This window comes from Podarcis raffonei, chromosome 15, assembly GCF_027172205.1.
Source record: "Podarcis raffonei isolate rPodRaf1 chromosome 15, rPodRaf1.pri, whole genome shotgun sequence".
NCBI lineage: Eukaryota > Metazoa > Chordata > Lepidosauria > Squamata > Lacertidae > Podarcis > Podarcis raffonei.
The window spans coordinates 22,626,015-22,642,247 of NC_070616.1; the positions used below are offsets into that span (position 1 = coordinate 22,626,015).

The window sequence follows — 16,233 nt, forward strand, 5'->3', positions numbered from 1 at the left end:
CGTTTTTCTTAGGCAGCATGCCCAAAGATGTTGGGGAGTGGTAGCCCAACAACATCTAGACATCCACGTGTTGTTTTTTTTAAAAAACCAAATTTCATAGACTGCTTCAAAGCACAGAGCCAACCTACATGGTAAAAGCAAAATAAAACACAGAAACACAAGCTCATAAAGCCCATCCAATGAACTCTTAAACAATAAAACCATCCATAGAAACTAATATAAAAACTGATGCTCTGTGGATGCCTCTGTTGATGTTCATGGCTCATCTGTGGTCCTCTGGCTGTTGTTAGACTGCAGCTCCCATTGGCTCCAGCCAGCTTGTCCAACGCTCAAGGATGCTCAGACAGTAGAACAAGAGACCCTTATTCTCAGGGTTGTGGGTTCAAGCAATATGTTGGGCAAAAAAGATTGCAGGGGGTTGGACTAGATGACCCTTGTGGTCCCTTCCAATACTACAGTTCTATGATTCTATGATGTGAGCCCAGCCATATCTGGGAGGCCACAGGATCCCCACTGCTGCTATAAATGGAAGTGCCGTGGGATTCATTGCTGCTTTCACTTCAACAGACTGACCTGGCTTGCATTTACCATTAATTGCTACTACCAGAGATAAGAAAGTAAGTGAGAGAACAATGCAACCTACTAGCACTAAATGAGATCAATTTTTTTAATGTAGGAGGCTCTTAGCGGTCTCCACTGCATTTGTCCTTTATTATCTGACAGGTTAAGATAATGACTGTAAGGTACTCTGCGCTAATTAACATCAACATTACCAGTGAGAATGAACAAATATTAACAAATTATGACAATTCACTACCATGCTCTCATAGCTTATTGCTCTCCCTGCCATCCCTTCAAACTACAGTTCCTATAATTCCTTCAGGAGGGTCACCACAGGGATGCAAGAGATTCCTCCAAGCAATTTCACAGAACCTTTCAGCTCCCCTTGTAATTCCGTGGGTGTTCTGCCTGAGTAGGAATTTGCTTTAAGTTTCTCAGTTTAGGATGAAATGTGATGACAACCCCAGTTAGGTAAAGGGACCCCTGACCATTAGGTCCAGTTGTGGCCGACTCTGGGGTTGCAGCGCTCATCTCACTTTATTGGCCGAGGGAGCTGGTGTACAGCTTCCGGGTCATGTGGCCAGCATGACTAAGCCGCTTCTGGCGAACCAGAGCAGCGCATGGAATCACCGTTTACCTTCCCACTGAAGCAGTACCTATTTATCTACTTGCACTTTGACGTGCTTTCGAACTGCTAGGTGTGCAGGAGCAGGGACCGAGCAACGGAAGCTCACCCCGTCACGGGGATTCGAACCGCCGACCTTCTGATCGGCAAGTCCTAGGCTCTGTGGTTTAACCCACAGTGCCACCCGCGTCAACAACCCCAGTTAAACAGGCTTAAAAGCAGAGATGTGCTTGTAGCACAGATGTAGCCTGCCCTCTTACATCTTTGTAAGTAATGAATAAGGTGCATTGTTCATGCACAGGTGTCAAGGCAGGGGCCTCCCTCCCGCCCAGGACTAATCTTACCTTAGAGTTATCCAGGTGATCTTCGGGCAAACTGCTATTCTCTCAGGGCCCAGTCTGCAGTATGGAGACTATATTGGCCTACTTTACATGGTTGTTGTAAGGCAGCCTTCCTCAGCAAGGTGCTCTCCAGATGTTTTGGACTACAGCTGCCATCAGCCCCAGCCAGCACAGCCAATAGTCAGGAAACATGGGAGTTGTAGTCTAAACCTTCTGAAGGGCACCAGATTTGGTGGGAGGGTGTTTTAAGGTTTGTGGGACTGGTGCCATCACTTTCTGTTTTTGAGCACTAGGAAGAAACATTGATACTCAACAACTCCATTGGATCTTAAATTTCTCTTAGTAGGGTGAAGTGTCATTGGATCTCTATCATCTATCATCTATCTATCATCTATCTATCATCTATCTATCATCTATCTATCATCTATCTATCTATCTATCTATCTATCTATCTATCTATCTATCTATCTATCATCTATCATCTATCTATCTATCATCTATCATCTATAGATTTGTGAATTTGGGGTTGTTTTACCCTAGGTTTTTAATGTGTTCTGTGTTCTTTTTTTGGTAAGTTGCTTTGATTTTCATTCTTTGACCAAAAAAGAAAGAATAAATAAATAAATACAATAAACAAATATTTAATATGCATTGTGAGTTTTGAACACATATGTCAAACATTGTCGGGTTGCAGAGGCTGCCTGCCAGAGCAGGTATTCATTGCTGCAAAACACTGCCCAAAACACTGACGGTCAGTGTAGGCAACATTTTGCTGCCTGGATCAAAAGTTGGAAACAACATAAAGTGGGATTTTTTAAAAAAATATTGCTTACCTCTAAAACTGCACCCGTTGGCTGGGTCAATTTCCCTCCCATCGATTCTGAACACCCAGCGGCCCGGCACATTAACGTTGGTTGTGTCTTCAATGTTGGCTATATCTGGGGTTCTGGAGCCAGGTATGCTGAAAAAATTGGTGCTATTTCCACCGTTGAAGCCAGCCTACAATACATAGGGGAGAGTGGGGCAGGGAATGAGTAAAAGGCTGCAGCCATGGTTAGCCCACTCATGAGGGAAGGGGAGGTGGTTGCCTCAGGCAGCCTCTACTGCAGACTCTACTGCAGATCCAGCCTCTACTGCAGCTGCATTTTATGCTATTTTGTTCCTTTTAGATCAGTGTGAGAGCCAGTGTGGTGTAGTGGTTAAGAGCGATAGATTTGTAGCATTGTACTCATCTTGTAACTTTCCCAGGAGAACAAATGCTCTGTCCAATTCTGCTTGAATTTTACATGCTCCAGCCATTTTTGTAGTGTAATGTCCCTAATACCCCTCTAGGGGGATTTTAGCTCCTTAATATTCCTTTCAGCTCAAAACCAAAAGTCCAGTTATTTTGTATCAGCCCTCTTTATTTTCAACAAATTATACCGAGTAAACCAGCAGAAACAGCAGAAACAATGTTCTCTTTTTCCAGCTGACAACTAGCTGACTGACAGCTAACTTGACAGCTGTCAAACTCTTCAATACAGCAGGCTTTCTCATAGGACGTTCCCGGGTCTAGGGGGGGGGTGAAACTTCAGCTCCCAAAATTCTTTTTATCCTCCAGTATATCTTCTTATAATGTCAAAATCGTGAAGTCAAGATCTTTTATTAAAAAGCAAGAAACAGATTCTCTCGACCTTAGCTGCTCGGTCCTTTGCTTTAAATTGTTTACAAAGGGGGGGGTGGACTTCCTTTTTAACCCCTTCCCGCTCGTTCCAGATCCAAAATAAAAATTTTTTTAAAGTTCCAATCTCCGTATTACTCACGGGTTGATGTTTTAAAGTCCAATCGATGCAAAGAAGAAGTTAGCGCTCTCTGTCAATGGCTTGCGGCTTCACTCCGTAGATGAGGGAGTACTCTCAGCACCACGCCTCACCCTGCCTCCGTTCCGAAGCCTTTAAAAAGGCTCCGTCACGGATTGGGGGGGCGCAAATGGTGCCCGCCGAGTCTCTGTGTTCACAGGCATCCGCGCCTGTGATTTTAAGGGTCCCCGCTTCGCCGCAGCGGCCAGACCCAGACGCTACGGAGCCGATTCCCTCCGGAGCTCGGAGGGAATCCGCCATTAAACAATGGCGCCAACCCGGAAGTCTACAGAGGTTTCAGTATTACACTCGACAGTAAATAACAGCTTTGAGCCTGATAAGGACTTGAAACAGGAAGCCCTTTCAACTGAACAAATAAAGGAAACTGAAAGTGTAGACACGATGGAGCAATATGTTGTTTTTGAAGAAAATGAAGGAGGAGCTGGAATTCTGCAGGAGTCAAAGGAGAGTTGCAATATGAGGCCTAACATGATGATAAAAAAGGACAATAAAAACTTGATGCGGAAAGCCTGGCCTGAATGGGAGTCTGAAAAATGGAGAGATCTCCTTTGGAGGAGATCTGAAGACCTGAGGATTACAGATTTGCTGAAGGTGAAAGTTGGAGCTTTGGGGACATGTGGATTTGAAAGAAATTTGAAACAAGAGTTGGAGTACCCCATAGACTTTGCTTTCAAGTACGGAGGTCTGGCTGGAAGCAACATGGATCCTGTTGGGCCGGAGCCTCTCCGAGACTTGGGGTTTAACATTAAGGACTATCAAAGAGACCGGCAGAAAGGAACTGAGAGAGATATAAGGGCCTCGGACGTGAGATCTCGAGGCTAAATAACATAAAGACTGATGGATATTGGTTGGGGACTGGAACCGGGAAAGGGGTGGGTGGAGGTTGGGAATCCAAAGGGTACATAAGTATAATCTGCCTTGTTTTTTTTATATATTTTGTTAGCTGTTTGGAAATTGGGAAAATCGTGGAAGGGAAATTTTGGTCGACTTTAGGAAAAAGGTTTAAGAATAATTAAGGAGGTATAAGTATTGATGTGTAAATTTGATAAGGTAAAATTGGGTTTTTTTTTAAATTAAATGGAAGTAAGGATGGTAAAAATAAATTGAGGGAATGGAAAAAAGAAGCAAAGTAAAATAATAGTATGTCAGAACAAATGTTCAAGCTAAAGTGAAGAAATAAGTTAAGGACTTGCTGAATTGACAATCTAAATTGGAATACAAGAAGGGGAGGTGCGAGGAAGTCTGAGAAATAAGGTTAAGGAAAATAAGTATCTGAAACTTTATGTGTTTTTTCTTTTTTTCTGTTATGTACTTTTGTGTTTTTGTTTTTTATTTTGTTTGTTTGTTTGTTTTTGATTGTTATATGTTTCTTGAAAATACCAATAAATATTTAATTAAAAAAAAAAAAGAGCGATAGATTTGTAATCTGGGGAACCGGGTTTGCGTCTCCGCTCCTTCACATGCAGCTGCTGGGTGACCTTGGGCTAGTCACACTTCTTTGAAGTCTCTCAGCCCCACTCACCTCACAGAGTGTTTGTTGTGGGGGAGGAAGGGGAAGGAGAATGTTAGCTGCTTTGAGACTCCTAAGGGTAGTGATAAAGCGGGATATCAACTCCAAACTCTTCTTCTTCACAGCACATCCCTGTTTTCCAGGGTAACTAAGCATTGCACATAAAACTCACCAGGGTTAATATCAGCAGCGTTACAACTATGTTTTCTGTGCCTGGCGTTCTATTGTATGATGCAGTTATTAGTAATTTTACTGCTGTGGTTTTCTGGGGGTTTTGTACTTATTTTGGACATCTGCACATTTCCTTCTGAATATTGGTCACTGGCCGTCATTAAGAGATGGATGAACTGATTGATGGAACTCCCTGTTAGGATATAGTTCCGTTCCACCTTAAAAGGGACAGGCATGACTATTGTGTGTCACATGCCTGTTTACATTTCCAGCACAGTCTGCTGGGAACTTCTGTTTGTATATAGCTTTTGTGTTACTGCTGTTTGCTGGAGACGAAGGGAAGCAGACATGTTTTCCTTTGTTCCTGAACTCTGTTGAATAAAATGCTGTACATTATGCTTACACATTTCTCTGTCCGCCTCTTCTGCTGTGAGAAGATTTACACACTCTGGGGACAGAGCGTGCCCGGGTCTCTAAACATATCTGAGGCTTGTGTCGCTGACCAATGCTGTTCCAAGGGAGACCGGTGATTGTGATCGTCCGGCTGCCGGCCAGTGGCTGGAGCCAGCTGGGGGCCTGCCTGATGCCCCCGCCTCCCCGGCAGTATCCCAACACTCCCATCAGTAGTGATGATGAGTCCTGATCCAAAACACCCAGAAAGCAATGCAGCGGGGAAGGCAAGTGCAACCTTTTGTGATGCTGGGTACACTTCGTCAGCTGCGCGGTTATCTTCAGTTGGCAAGCATATGCATAAGCATGTGTGATACACACACACTTGGGCACCGAGTGGGGGAAATTGCAAAATGCAGTGGAAAATGGCAAGTGGAATAAAAGTAGAGTCTCTTGCAATTCAAGGAGAGCTTAAGTGGGGAAATAAACACAGTGACTATTCATGAAAGTGGTGCCCCACGATATGCCTCCGATGAAGTGGGCTTCATCTTCTAGCGTCTATCATACAGCTTATGGTGGAACAAATTCATTAATCTTTCAGAGCTACAAGACTGCTGTTTTTGCTGCAACAAATCCTCTGGAATAAGAACATAAGACGAACCCACTGGATCGGGTCCATCTAGTCCAGCATCCTGTTCTCACAGCAGCCAATCAGATGCCTGTGGGAAACTCTAGAGCAGGAACCAAATGCAGGAACCTCTCTTCTTCTGTGGCTTCCAACAACTGGTATTCAGAAGCATTTTTGTCTCTGTGCTGAAGCAAGCACTGAACTTACAGGGAAAGGACATAGCTCAATGGAACAGCAGCTGTTTTTGTGCAGAAGGTCCTCGGTTTAGTCTCCATCATCTGCAGGTAGGGCTGGGAATATCCCCTGTTTGAAACCCTGGAGAGCAGCTTCCATCCAGCATGGATAATATTGACCTAAATGGACCAGTGGTCTGGCTCGGTCTGTTTCTTTGAACCACACTCTGAACTGTGAGTAGTGACTCTGCCATTCTATTCCTATTGTGATTCCTATTTCTACTAGCCACAGGGCCACCAGGTTTGATGAGCCATAGAGGAATGGATGGACGGACGGACGGACGGACAGACGGATGGATTCAGCTCTTCCTCCAACTCCTTTACTTCTCCCCAGCTCCACAGTGCCGTATCTATCACTAAGATCTTTGCCTCAGGGCAAGGCACAGGCCCACTTTTCAAAATGGGCCCTGCCTCCAGTTTCCTCAGGCTGAACTTAGCCTCTGGGCCTTGAGGGGAGGAGGAAAGGAACATGTCCCTTCTTCTCAACTCGGATGCTACAGGTGGAGAAATAGGCAACACAACCCCTCTCCAGAACTTGGGACCTTTTTGGGGGAGGGGCGTGCTAGATACTGTTCTCTACACCCACAGAGATGCCTGCTTTTTCCTCATGGATACCGGGCACCAAAATGGTCACTGGGGAAGACAGCCTATGGAGAGAAACTCAAGTTCCTACCTGAGCCATCACACCACCAAGGCCTGTCAGAGGGTCTCCTCCACTTGCGGTCCCTGTGGTCCAGTTGATTTCCTCATAGTTGAAGATGGCAAATGAGGATGTTCCATCTGAGACCAGGAGAGCCTGGAAGGTGTTCACCTGTTTGAAGCACAAATGCTTGTTTTAGACAGTGAGATAAATGTTTCCCTTTGGCCAAGCTTTTCCTCTGAGTTTGAATATTTTTTCCAAACAATTTAAAAAAATATAAACAAATAAGTGCATCTTTTTAATTTATGAAATTAGGGCACAACATCTTAAGCACACCAAATTTCAATATTTTGTTTTCTAGTCCCTAAAAGCCCAACAGCACCTTTAGTTGGCTGAAAACATTTAGTACTGAAAACATTTAAATTGGGATATAATCTTGACATTTTTGTAAGCAAGACAGAGCAGAGCAAAGAATTAGTCTGCTCCCCCCCAATGCACACACTGAATTTTCGTTCCACTGTTGATTCAACCTCAACAGATGTTTCTCCAACAAAAATATCTTAATTTACCCGTTTTGTACTTTGTACATCCTATAGATGGCAGTGTTAGAATAAGCACTGAAAAACATGAGTAAAACTTTGTTCTGGAACTTCTGGTATCAGCCTTCCCACCATCACATTTTTATCCATACAAGCGTTATCTTATTCGGTTACCTTCCCTATTCAGATAGTATAATAATGCAAACCCTGGCTTTTGTAGAACAGTAAACAGGATTTTGCACCAAAACCTAGGCAAGAGAATATGTTGGTCATTGATTTGTTTGTTTATTTAAGTTTAGAAGACCTTCCTACTTGGGAGAGAAAAGAAAAGGGCCTGGAAATTAATCTAATAATGAATAGATTTCAAAGCCACAACCAGGAGAGGCTGGTCTGGCCTGAATGTGCCAATAATAATAATAATAATAATAATAATAATAATAGAATAGGACGTCCCTATTTTCATTGGAGGGTGTGCAATTTAAGTTTGAGAAGTTTCAACAATTAAAACAAATGCTATATTAGATAGGCACAGTAATGCTTCAACTGCAATAAGCCCATTGATAATCTATGTGGTTTGCCCCAGTAGTATGCTAAAAAAACACAAGACTGGGCTGTCCATAATGTGTGAGTTAAAAGGTGGCGGCAGTAAGCATAGCTGTCTGGATCTGTCCCCCTGGGACTTGTCTCACTGGGATGCAGAATGGTCAGGCTAACGAATCAATGCCTGTTAAAGCTGCTTTAAAGTCTCCTCATGCAATTGGAAGTTCAAAATACGAAATCACAGAATATTAAAATAGTCCAGCAGATGATACATCAAACAGCAGCCGCTCAGAGCCGCATGCTCAACCAGAGTTAAAATAGTTCCGCTTCGGAGAATTAAATGCATGAGATTCCAATTTACATCGGGTCGGGATACTGCCCAGTGCCTGGAAGAGGCCCAATTTCAAAGCAATTTTGGCAGTGTGTAACTTCTCCTTTTATGGCCCCTCCATGACATGTGTTTTATAGAACCTCCTATTTCAACCACCATAAAAGTGGGCCCAGCGGACCAGCTCTCTCCTCCCTCCGGCCGGCATCCTTAATTCCCCTGACTTTAATGGAATGATTAAACCAAGAACCAATTTGGCCCAATAAATCTAAAACCCACAGTAGTGAAGCAAATGCTCCTCTTAACTTATGAAGCCATTTCCCTTGGCTTGTATTTTTGGGTGGAAAGGTGGAGAATGAGTTGGGTGTCTGGCTTTTACAGCCCATCAGTTGTTGTTGTTGTTGATGATGATGTTTTTCAGCCCAATCAATACATACACTGATGTTTGTCCAACCACTTTCCAGTATGATAAGGTAAGCACTAAAAAGAGAGAAGATGACTTTTCCTCCCCCACCTCCTTTATTTTTTTAAAAAAGAGATACCATCCTTCAGTGTCCTTCAGAAGATGTGTTGGGACAAAGGTGAGATCTGGACCAGGGATGACATGCTTGCAGCTGACATCGTTAACTAGATGTGTTCCCACTAAACAAAGTCCCCCTCCACCAATTTCACAGTCACATTGACACTATACATTTAAAGCACATGATGTCTCTAAAAGAATCCTTGGAACTATAATCTACCTCTTGCAGAACTGCATTTCCCAGTGCCCTTAACCAACTACAATTGGTTTTGGGGATGCATGGTGTAAGATGTGGTGACCAGCAGGGCTTATTCCCCAATAACTATGCATAATAATAATAATAATAATAATAATAATAATAATAATACCTTAATTGTCAACGTACAACCTGCATATAATGAAATTGCAGGCTTAGTTGCAATGAACTTCAGCTGGATCATGTTCAATTTATATTACTGATCTCATTTATTGATATATCCCACCTTTTCCGCTCAGCAGACCCACAACATTTCCTTCCATTCCCCAGGCTGGAACACCACAGGGAAAACTCAGCTGCGCTCTGCTTCCAGTTTATCAGCACCAGACCTTGTGCTTGGAGCTGTCAAGCGTTGCCAGGGTCTCTGTGCAGCTGGGGTGAGTCACTGAACATCAAGGGTGCAACATTGTGCAGTGAGGGACCCTCAGGTCCTGGGGCTGACTCCAGCCAGCCAACTGGACAATGGATCTTCCTCATTTTCAGCAGCCTGGGCTCTAGCTGGGAGGGGCCGTTTGGCTCTGCCAGGCAGTAGCACTGAAGGAAGAAACCAACCCAAGCCCCAGCACCACATCCAGGTCTGAACCATAACTTGAGAAGAAGATGAAGAAGATAAAGATGAAGATGATGAAGAAGAAGAGTTTGGATTTGATATCCCGCTTTATCACTACCCTAAGGAGTCTCAAAGCGGCTAACATTCTCCTTTCCCTTCCTCTCCCACAACAAACACTCTGTGAGGTGAGTGGGGCTGAGAGACTTCAAAGAAGTGTGACTAGCCCAAGGTCACCCAGCAGCTGCATGTGGAGGAGCGGGGAATTAAACCCAGTTCACCAGATTACGAGTCTACCGCTCTCAACCACTACACCACATTGGCTCTCATCAGCTCAGTGACTCTTGAGTCAGGGACTTCTGAACGGGGACCTCCAGTGTCTATACCCCAGGCCAGCATCTTCCCTGCCCAAGGAACCAATTTCCCCTGTGGCAGAGACCACATTGTCAACACAGGCAACAATTGTGGAGGGAACTGTCAGAAAGGAGGAGGAGGTGGAGTTCTGGGCTCCAAACCAATGCCCTGCCCCTTTTAAGATCTTCCACATCTCAAAGAAAGTGCAGAGCCTGGTAAGAAGGATCTGGCCCTAGAAACATAACAGCCTTTAGCACACTGTTGGACTTTGTTGGAATACTTTGCTTTCTAGGGGATGCATCCAGCATTTTCTGAGCGCCAGCACAAGGGCTCTTGCATATGAGTATTCATGTTGAGCAACAGAAGAATCCAATGCAGCAGTTGCACTAGCGGAAACTCATTACGCAACAGATTGTGAAGTCTATTGCACAACAGAGTCACCAGAAACCTGCTTATGAGTTTTCTTTCAGAACACCATTCTGCAAGGGTACAGGCCAAAACCATTGGACGTTGGGGGAAAGGAAATGTTGCTACAAGTTCCATTGAAAGGGATGAATGTCACCCCCCTCCCCCGCCTTAAGTGTCCACATTCTTTTATATTCTGTATGTAAATCTTCAGTGTCTTTTCCTCGCCGTTTTGTGTGAAGGATGGTGCCGTTCAAAACAAATTGCACTGCGCCGCAAATGCAATTCCCTCTCCCCAAACTATCCATGCTTCCTCAACCTTGCTGCCTCCTCCAGAGGTTTGGAATTGAGTGAGAATGAGATTGGTAAAGGTCGTTTCAGGAAAGGCAAAGAAGCACGAAGGAGCATGCCCTTTGGTTGAAGCTGATTTGAGTCTGTTGCTTCAGAGCACAGTCACAGTTTCCCAGTGGAGACAGCAGGGGAAACAAACAAAACAACAACATCTGTCCCCCCGGGAAACAAAACCGTGGCCCTGCTTAGTGGGGGCATCTTATACTGCTTTATTTGGGTATCATGTAAGTTGATCAGGTTTGAAAAATGGCTGAAAGGTGTATTTGGTCAAACACCTGTCCAGAGCTCAATGGTAGAGGACATGCATTGAATGCAAAAGCTGAGGCTGCTGAAGAGACCAGAGACCATCTTGGCAGTGAGTCCTGGAAGACCTGCTCCCTGCCTTGCAGGCCTTTTCCCAACTGGCCTGGGAAGGGAGGGCCTGGACTGACTCCAGCTACAAAAGCTGAGGCCACAGAACAGACTTTTGGGCTGGCGTATTGTTTACAGGGGGCGTTGTTGGGGCAGGGCATTGTTGCTGTTAGCTTTTTATATCTTTATTTTAGAACTTGTGATTTCTATGGAAATAGTTCCTTTCAGTTGTGTATTTTGTTTTGTTTATTGTTTATAATTACTTTATTATGTTGTAGTTACAGGCATCCTCCTACTTATGTGGGGTTTATGTTCTGGGCTCCGTGCACATAACTGAAATAGCGTAAAGGGGGGAGTAAGGTAAAGGTAAAGGTACCCCTGCCCATACGGGCCAGTCTTGACAGACTCTGGGGTTGTGCGCCCATCTCACTTAAGAGGCCAGGGGCCAGCGCTGTCCGGAGACACTTCCGGGTCACGTGGCCAGCGTGACAAAGCTGCATCTGGCGAGCCAGCGCAGCACACGGAAACGCCGTTTACCTTCCCGCCAGTAAGCGGTCCCTATTTATCTACTTGCACCTGGGGGTGCTTTCGAACTGCTAGGTTGGCAGGCGCTGGGACCGAGCAACGGGAGCGCACCCCGCCGCGGGGATTCGAACCGCCGACCTTTCGATTGGCAAGCCCTAGGCGCTGAGGCTTTTACCCACAGCGCCACCTGCGCCCCCCCAAAAAAGGGGGGAGTACCTCATTTTAATAGGGCATGCAGGGAGGGGGGAGAGAGAGGGACTCACATGTGCCACCAGGGTCACCGCCTGATGGGCCTTCTCTCACTTGGGGCTGCTCCTCCAAGCCTTCTCTCCAATCCCTCGCATCACAACAAGTGAGTGACCAAGAGCAACTTCTGGGCAGCAGCCCCGAGCAAGGGAAGGCACAGCATTCCAATCAATTTATTTATTTTGCGGCGACCTGCATAAAAGCAGTCACACACAAATAAAACGTGCATAACTGGGGGAATGCCTATATGTGGTTTTTCCATGTTGTAAGCTGCCTTGAGCATGGTTTGAACTGTGGAAAGGCAGCATACAAATAACATTATGTATGTTTGTTATGTATGTAGATGGTCCCAGGTTCAACCCCTCCTATATTTATTTATTTATTCACTATAGGCGGTTACAGAAGCATCAGACAGCACCTCATGCAAACTTGCTCTGGGTCTATTTTAGTATTCAGTTAATAACTAATATAGTATATAAGTTACTGAGATTAACAAAGTAGAGTATTTTTTTTATTAGTGTGGAAAAATGTTTTGCCTCCCACCTTCATCAGCTGCCAAAACATTTTGCCAAGTTGATAAAAAAGATGCTTTGCTAATCACAGTAGCACGCACACAATATTTGCATTATATTTGTGTTTTCCATGCAACAACATAAAATAAGTGGCTTACAAGATAAATACATATATATATCAAATGACTTAAAACCCACAGTAATGCAATCAAATGTGATGCGGCGTAAAAATCAGAGTCAAAATTACTATCGGTATAAAAGAGTGGAGAATAGAACATAAGAGCTAGAACAGATAGAAAAGGTCACGACAGGATTTGAAAGATGGGTGGGGGTTTGAAAGGTCCTTACTGACTTCCAAAAGGACATTAGAGGAAGCAGCAGATGGTCCTCTGTGAAGAGGGCCTTCTGCAACTGGAGAGCCTTCATCAAACAGAACGCTCTGCACCAGCCACCCACAACTCCCCATCTAGTGATGGCACCTGTAGAAGGCTTTCTGACAAAGACCTCAAGGTCTTTGTAGGTACATGGGAGAAGAGGAAGAGTCCTTCAGATATTGTCCCAAGCCATGAAGGCCCTTAAAGGTCAACACCAGTCCTTTGAATTGGACTGTGAGCCAGTGAAGATGGCAAAGTGCTTGTGTGATATGTTTGCAACACAACATGTCCCAGTTAGGAATCTGACAGCCATATCCTTGACTGAATTTTCCAGGCTGTTTTCAAAGGTAGCCCCAGGTGCAACACAGTGTGATTATCTAAACAGAAGATCACTAGGGCACAGATCCTGGAGGCAAGGTGGGATCCCAGCTGGTGTATTAGCCCAAGCTAGTAGAAGGCATCCCAAACTAGAGAGGCCACTTGTGTCTCTAATGACACAGAGGGATCACTAAGAATTCCAAACTAAGAACCTTTACAGTGAATGCAACCTTCTCCAGAACAGGTTGACACACCATTCACCTGGGCAGGTAAGCAGCCCACTCAAAGTAACTACCCTCTGTCTGGTGTGGATTGAGTTTCAAGTTATTGGCCCTCATCCAGCCCATTACCTTATCAAGGCACAAAATGAACTAGATCAGGTATGGCTAATCTGTGGCCCTCCAAATAATGTTGGACTCACATCATCCCCAGTCAGCATGACACTAGGCAAAGATGATGGGAGTTGAAGTCCAACATCATCAAGAGGGACATACGTCAGCTGCCTCTGGGCTAGATAGGTTGATGGTCCAATACTGGACCAAGATGGACTAATGATTCAGCAGACTGAAATGATATAATCATTCATATGATCTCTAAATGAGCGGCTATTATGCTGTTCATCATAAGATACAGTGGTACCTTGGGTTACGAACTTAATTCATTCCGGAAGTCCGTTCTTAACCCGAAGCGTTCTTAACCCGAGGCACGCATTCCCTACATAGGCCTCCATGGCCCCGGAAGAGGAATTGTGTTCGTATCCCGGGGCAAAGTTCGCAGCCTGGGACACCTACTTCCGGGTTTGTGGAGTTTGTAACCCAAAGCGTTTGTAACCTGAGGTACCACTGTACAACAAGGGCAGCAGAACAAGATTCCTTTCACTTGTGCTTTTTTTGTGATGGAACTCACTGTTACAGAGTGCATTCCCCCCATTTTTGTTGCCCATGGCAGCCATTTTGTGCTGGCACCCATGACACTTTTATCAAGGTTTGAGTACTGAGTCAAATCTCTCCCTCTCTCTCTCTCTCTCTCTCTCTCACACACACACACACACACACTGCCAATCAACTATGCCCTCTGCATCATTTGAATCTTTAAAATAGTCAAATACAAAAATAAATAAATACACCAACCAAAAGCAAACACAAAGTGGAAAGAAAATCAAATCAAATCCTAGTTATACCCAGAGTAGACCCATTGACATTAATAGACGTGACTAATTTACATCTATTAATGTCAGTGGGTCTACTCTGAGTTGAAGCTAAGTGGATACAACCCATAAACACACCACTCGATGATGCCACCTTTATTAGATATTCAACATCTGTAAGATGCGTGGGTAGTTCTGGTCTCTGCACTAGCAACTGGGGAACAGTGCCCCCTCCCCTGATAATATCAGCATTAGCTGCAATCAATGAATGAGCATTGCAGCCAACTGCGATCAATCCCCTCTTTGACTGGAGCTTGATTTTTTGTTGTGATAGCGTTGCAAATGGCTCTCTTTCATTTTTTCCCCTTCTATGCTTTTAAGAACCCTGTTGGGATTTTTGTGCGGCGGTTAGATTCTTTTGGACACACAAGCAAGCAACCTTCATTTCTGAAATGGCCCTCCTTCCCCGCCTGCTCCGATTAACATCACAGAGGAGAAATTCCATCTGTGCTTACTTACATTTAAAAGCCATAAAGTTCTGGAAATCAGATCAGTCGCTTGGGCCAAAACATTTTTTTTAATGGGGAGGGGGGCTATTTTCTTCTCCCAAAAGGCAGGCTTTAAGATGATGGATGGCAGCCAAAGATTAATTTATTGTGGCAGAGGGGACACTGAAGGTGGGCTACACACACACATGTATATCTATAGATATATACACCTTCATTTATATACTGTATCTGGAAGATCTCTCTTGGTTCCATTAAATATCCACTGGGGACTAGCTGGTGACTCGAGAGACTGGCTGGGCTTACCAGGTCAAACAGCATTTTCATTCAGGTACTGCCCCTGGCAACAGCACCTACCCTTTTTCCCACCCTGGAGCCTACAATTTAGATGAAGTCTCTCTTCAATGGAGAGACCCACTATCAAGTTGTTAAAAGCAGGGACACACTAAGTGAAAATGCTAATGGGCTGGAAATGAGCAAAGCTGAGAAGCTGAGCTCCAGACTTCTGCAGTAACTTAAGCAGAGCATCTGGAAACTGGCTTGTGGAGAAGGAAAAGTACAGAATTAATAGCCTAAAGAACTCTAGAAACAGCAAGCAGACGTGGTAAACCCATGCGCCAACTTGGCGTCACTGAGCCTTGTCCAGTAACTAGTGGACACAACACTGTCCCGGGAAGAAATCAAGGGAAGATAACAACATTTCAAACACTCGGCAACCTTTCAAATTTGACTGCAAATGGAATTGCCACTGAATTCTGCTTACAGACATATTTTTAATCCATGGGTTTTAAGCACACACCATCGATGCATTTCAGATGTTCAGGATGCAAGGCAGATCTGAAATGGATCCACTTTGGACCTCCAGGGCCCAGCACATTGTCAGGAGATTAACAGCCACATGCCAAGCACTGAAACAGAGGTGGGAGAACTAGTGGTTCTGCAGATGCTGTTGGACCGATTCTCATTGTCCCAGATCACTGGCCATGTTGACGGGGGCTGATGTGAGTTGGAGTCCAACCATCTCTGGAGAACCACAGGTTCCCTGTCTCTGGCCTAGAAGGGGCTTGCCTCTGCTGCAGAATTCTTGCCACAAACTGGGTGCTCTTGTAGCTTTACTATCAGCTTTGCATTCAATTACTGCCTTACAGTTTAGCACATGAAACCCATGTATGGTTCCATCACTTCCAATGCTCTCACATACAAGTTTTCTAAGCACGTCGTGTGCAAGTCCAGAGAGGACAACGTGAATTCCTACCAGTGGCATAGCGTGGGTTGCCAGTGCCTGGGGCGGGACAAGTGTTGTGCCCCCCCTGGACTGCCCAGTCCAGTCCAGCTGGGGTAGGAGCGCGTGCCAGGGGGGCACAAACAGAGCCCACACAGAGGGTGAACGGAACCCACCTCCAGGAGGCTCATCACCTGCTGCCTCCATCCACCTGCCTGCTAGACCAACCTGCTG

The 16,233-nt window shown here is 44.9% G+C and overlaps 1 protein-coding gene across 1 annotated transcript in view; it reads right to left on the bottom strand.

Moving 5' to 3' along the window:
* The window catches only part of TECTA (tectorin alpha), an 89,339-nt gene that overhangs the window by 61,639 nt on the left and 11,467 nt on the right, over positions 1–16,233 (bottom strand). The window contains exons 4-5 of the mRNA XM_053367793.1: positions 6,992–7,129; positions 2,361–2,526 (exon numbers count right to left, since the gene is read on the bottom strand). Coding sequence (XP_053223768.1) covers positions 2,361–2,526; positions 6,992–7,129 — 304 coding nt within the window. The remainder of the gene's footprint in view (positions 1–2,360; positions 2,527–6,991; positions 7,130–16,233) is intronic.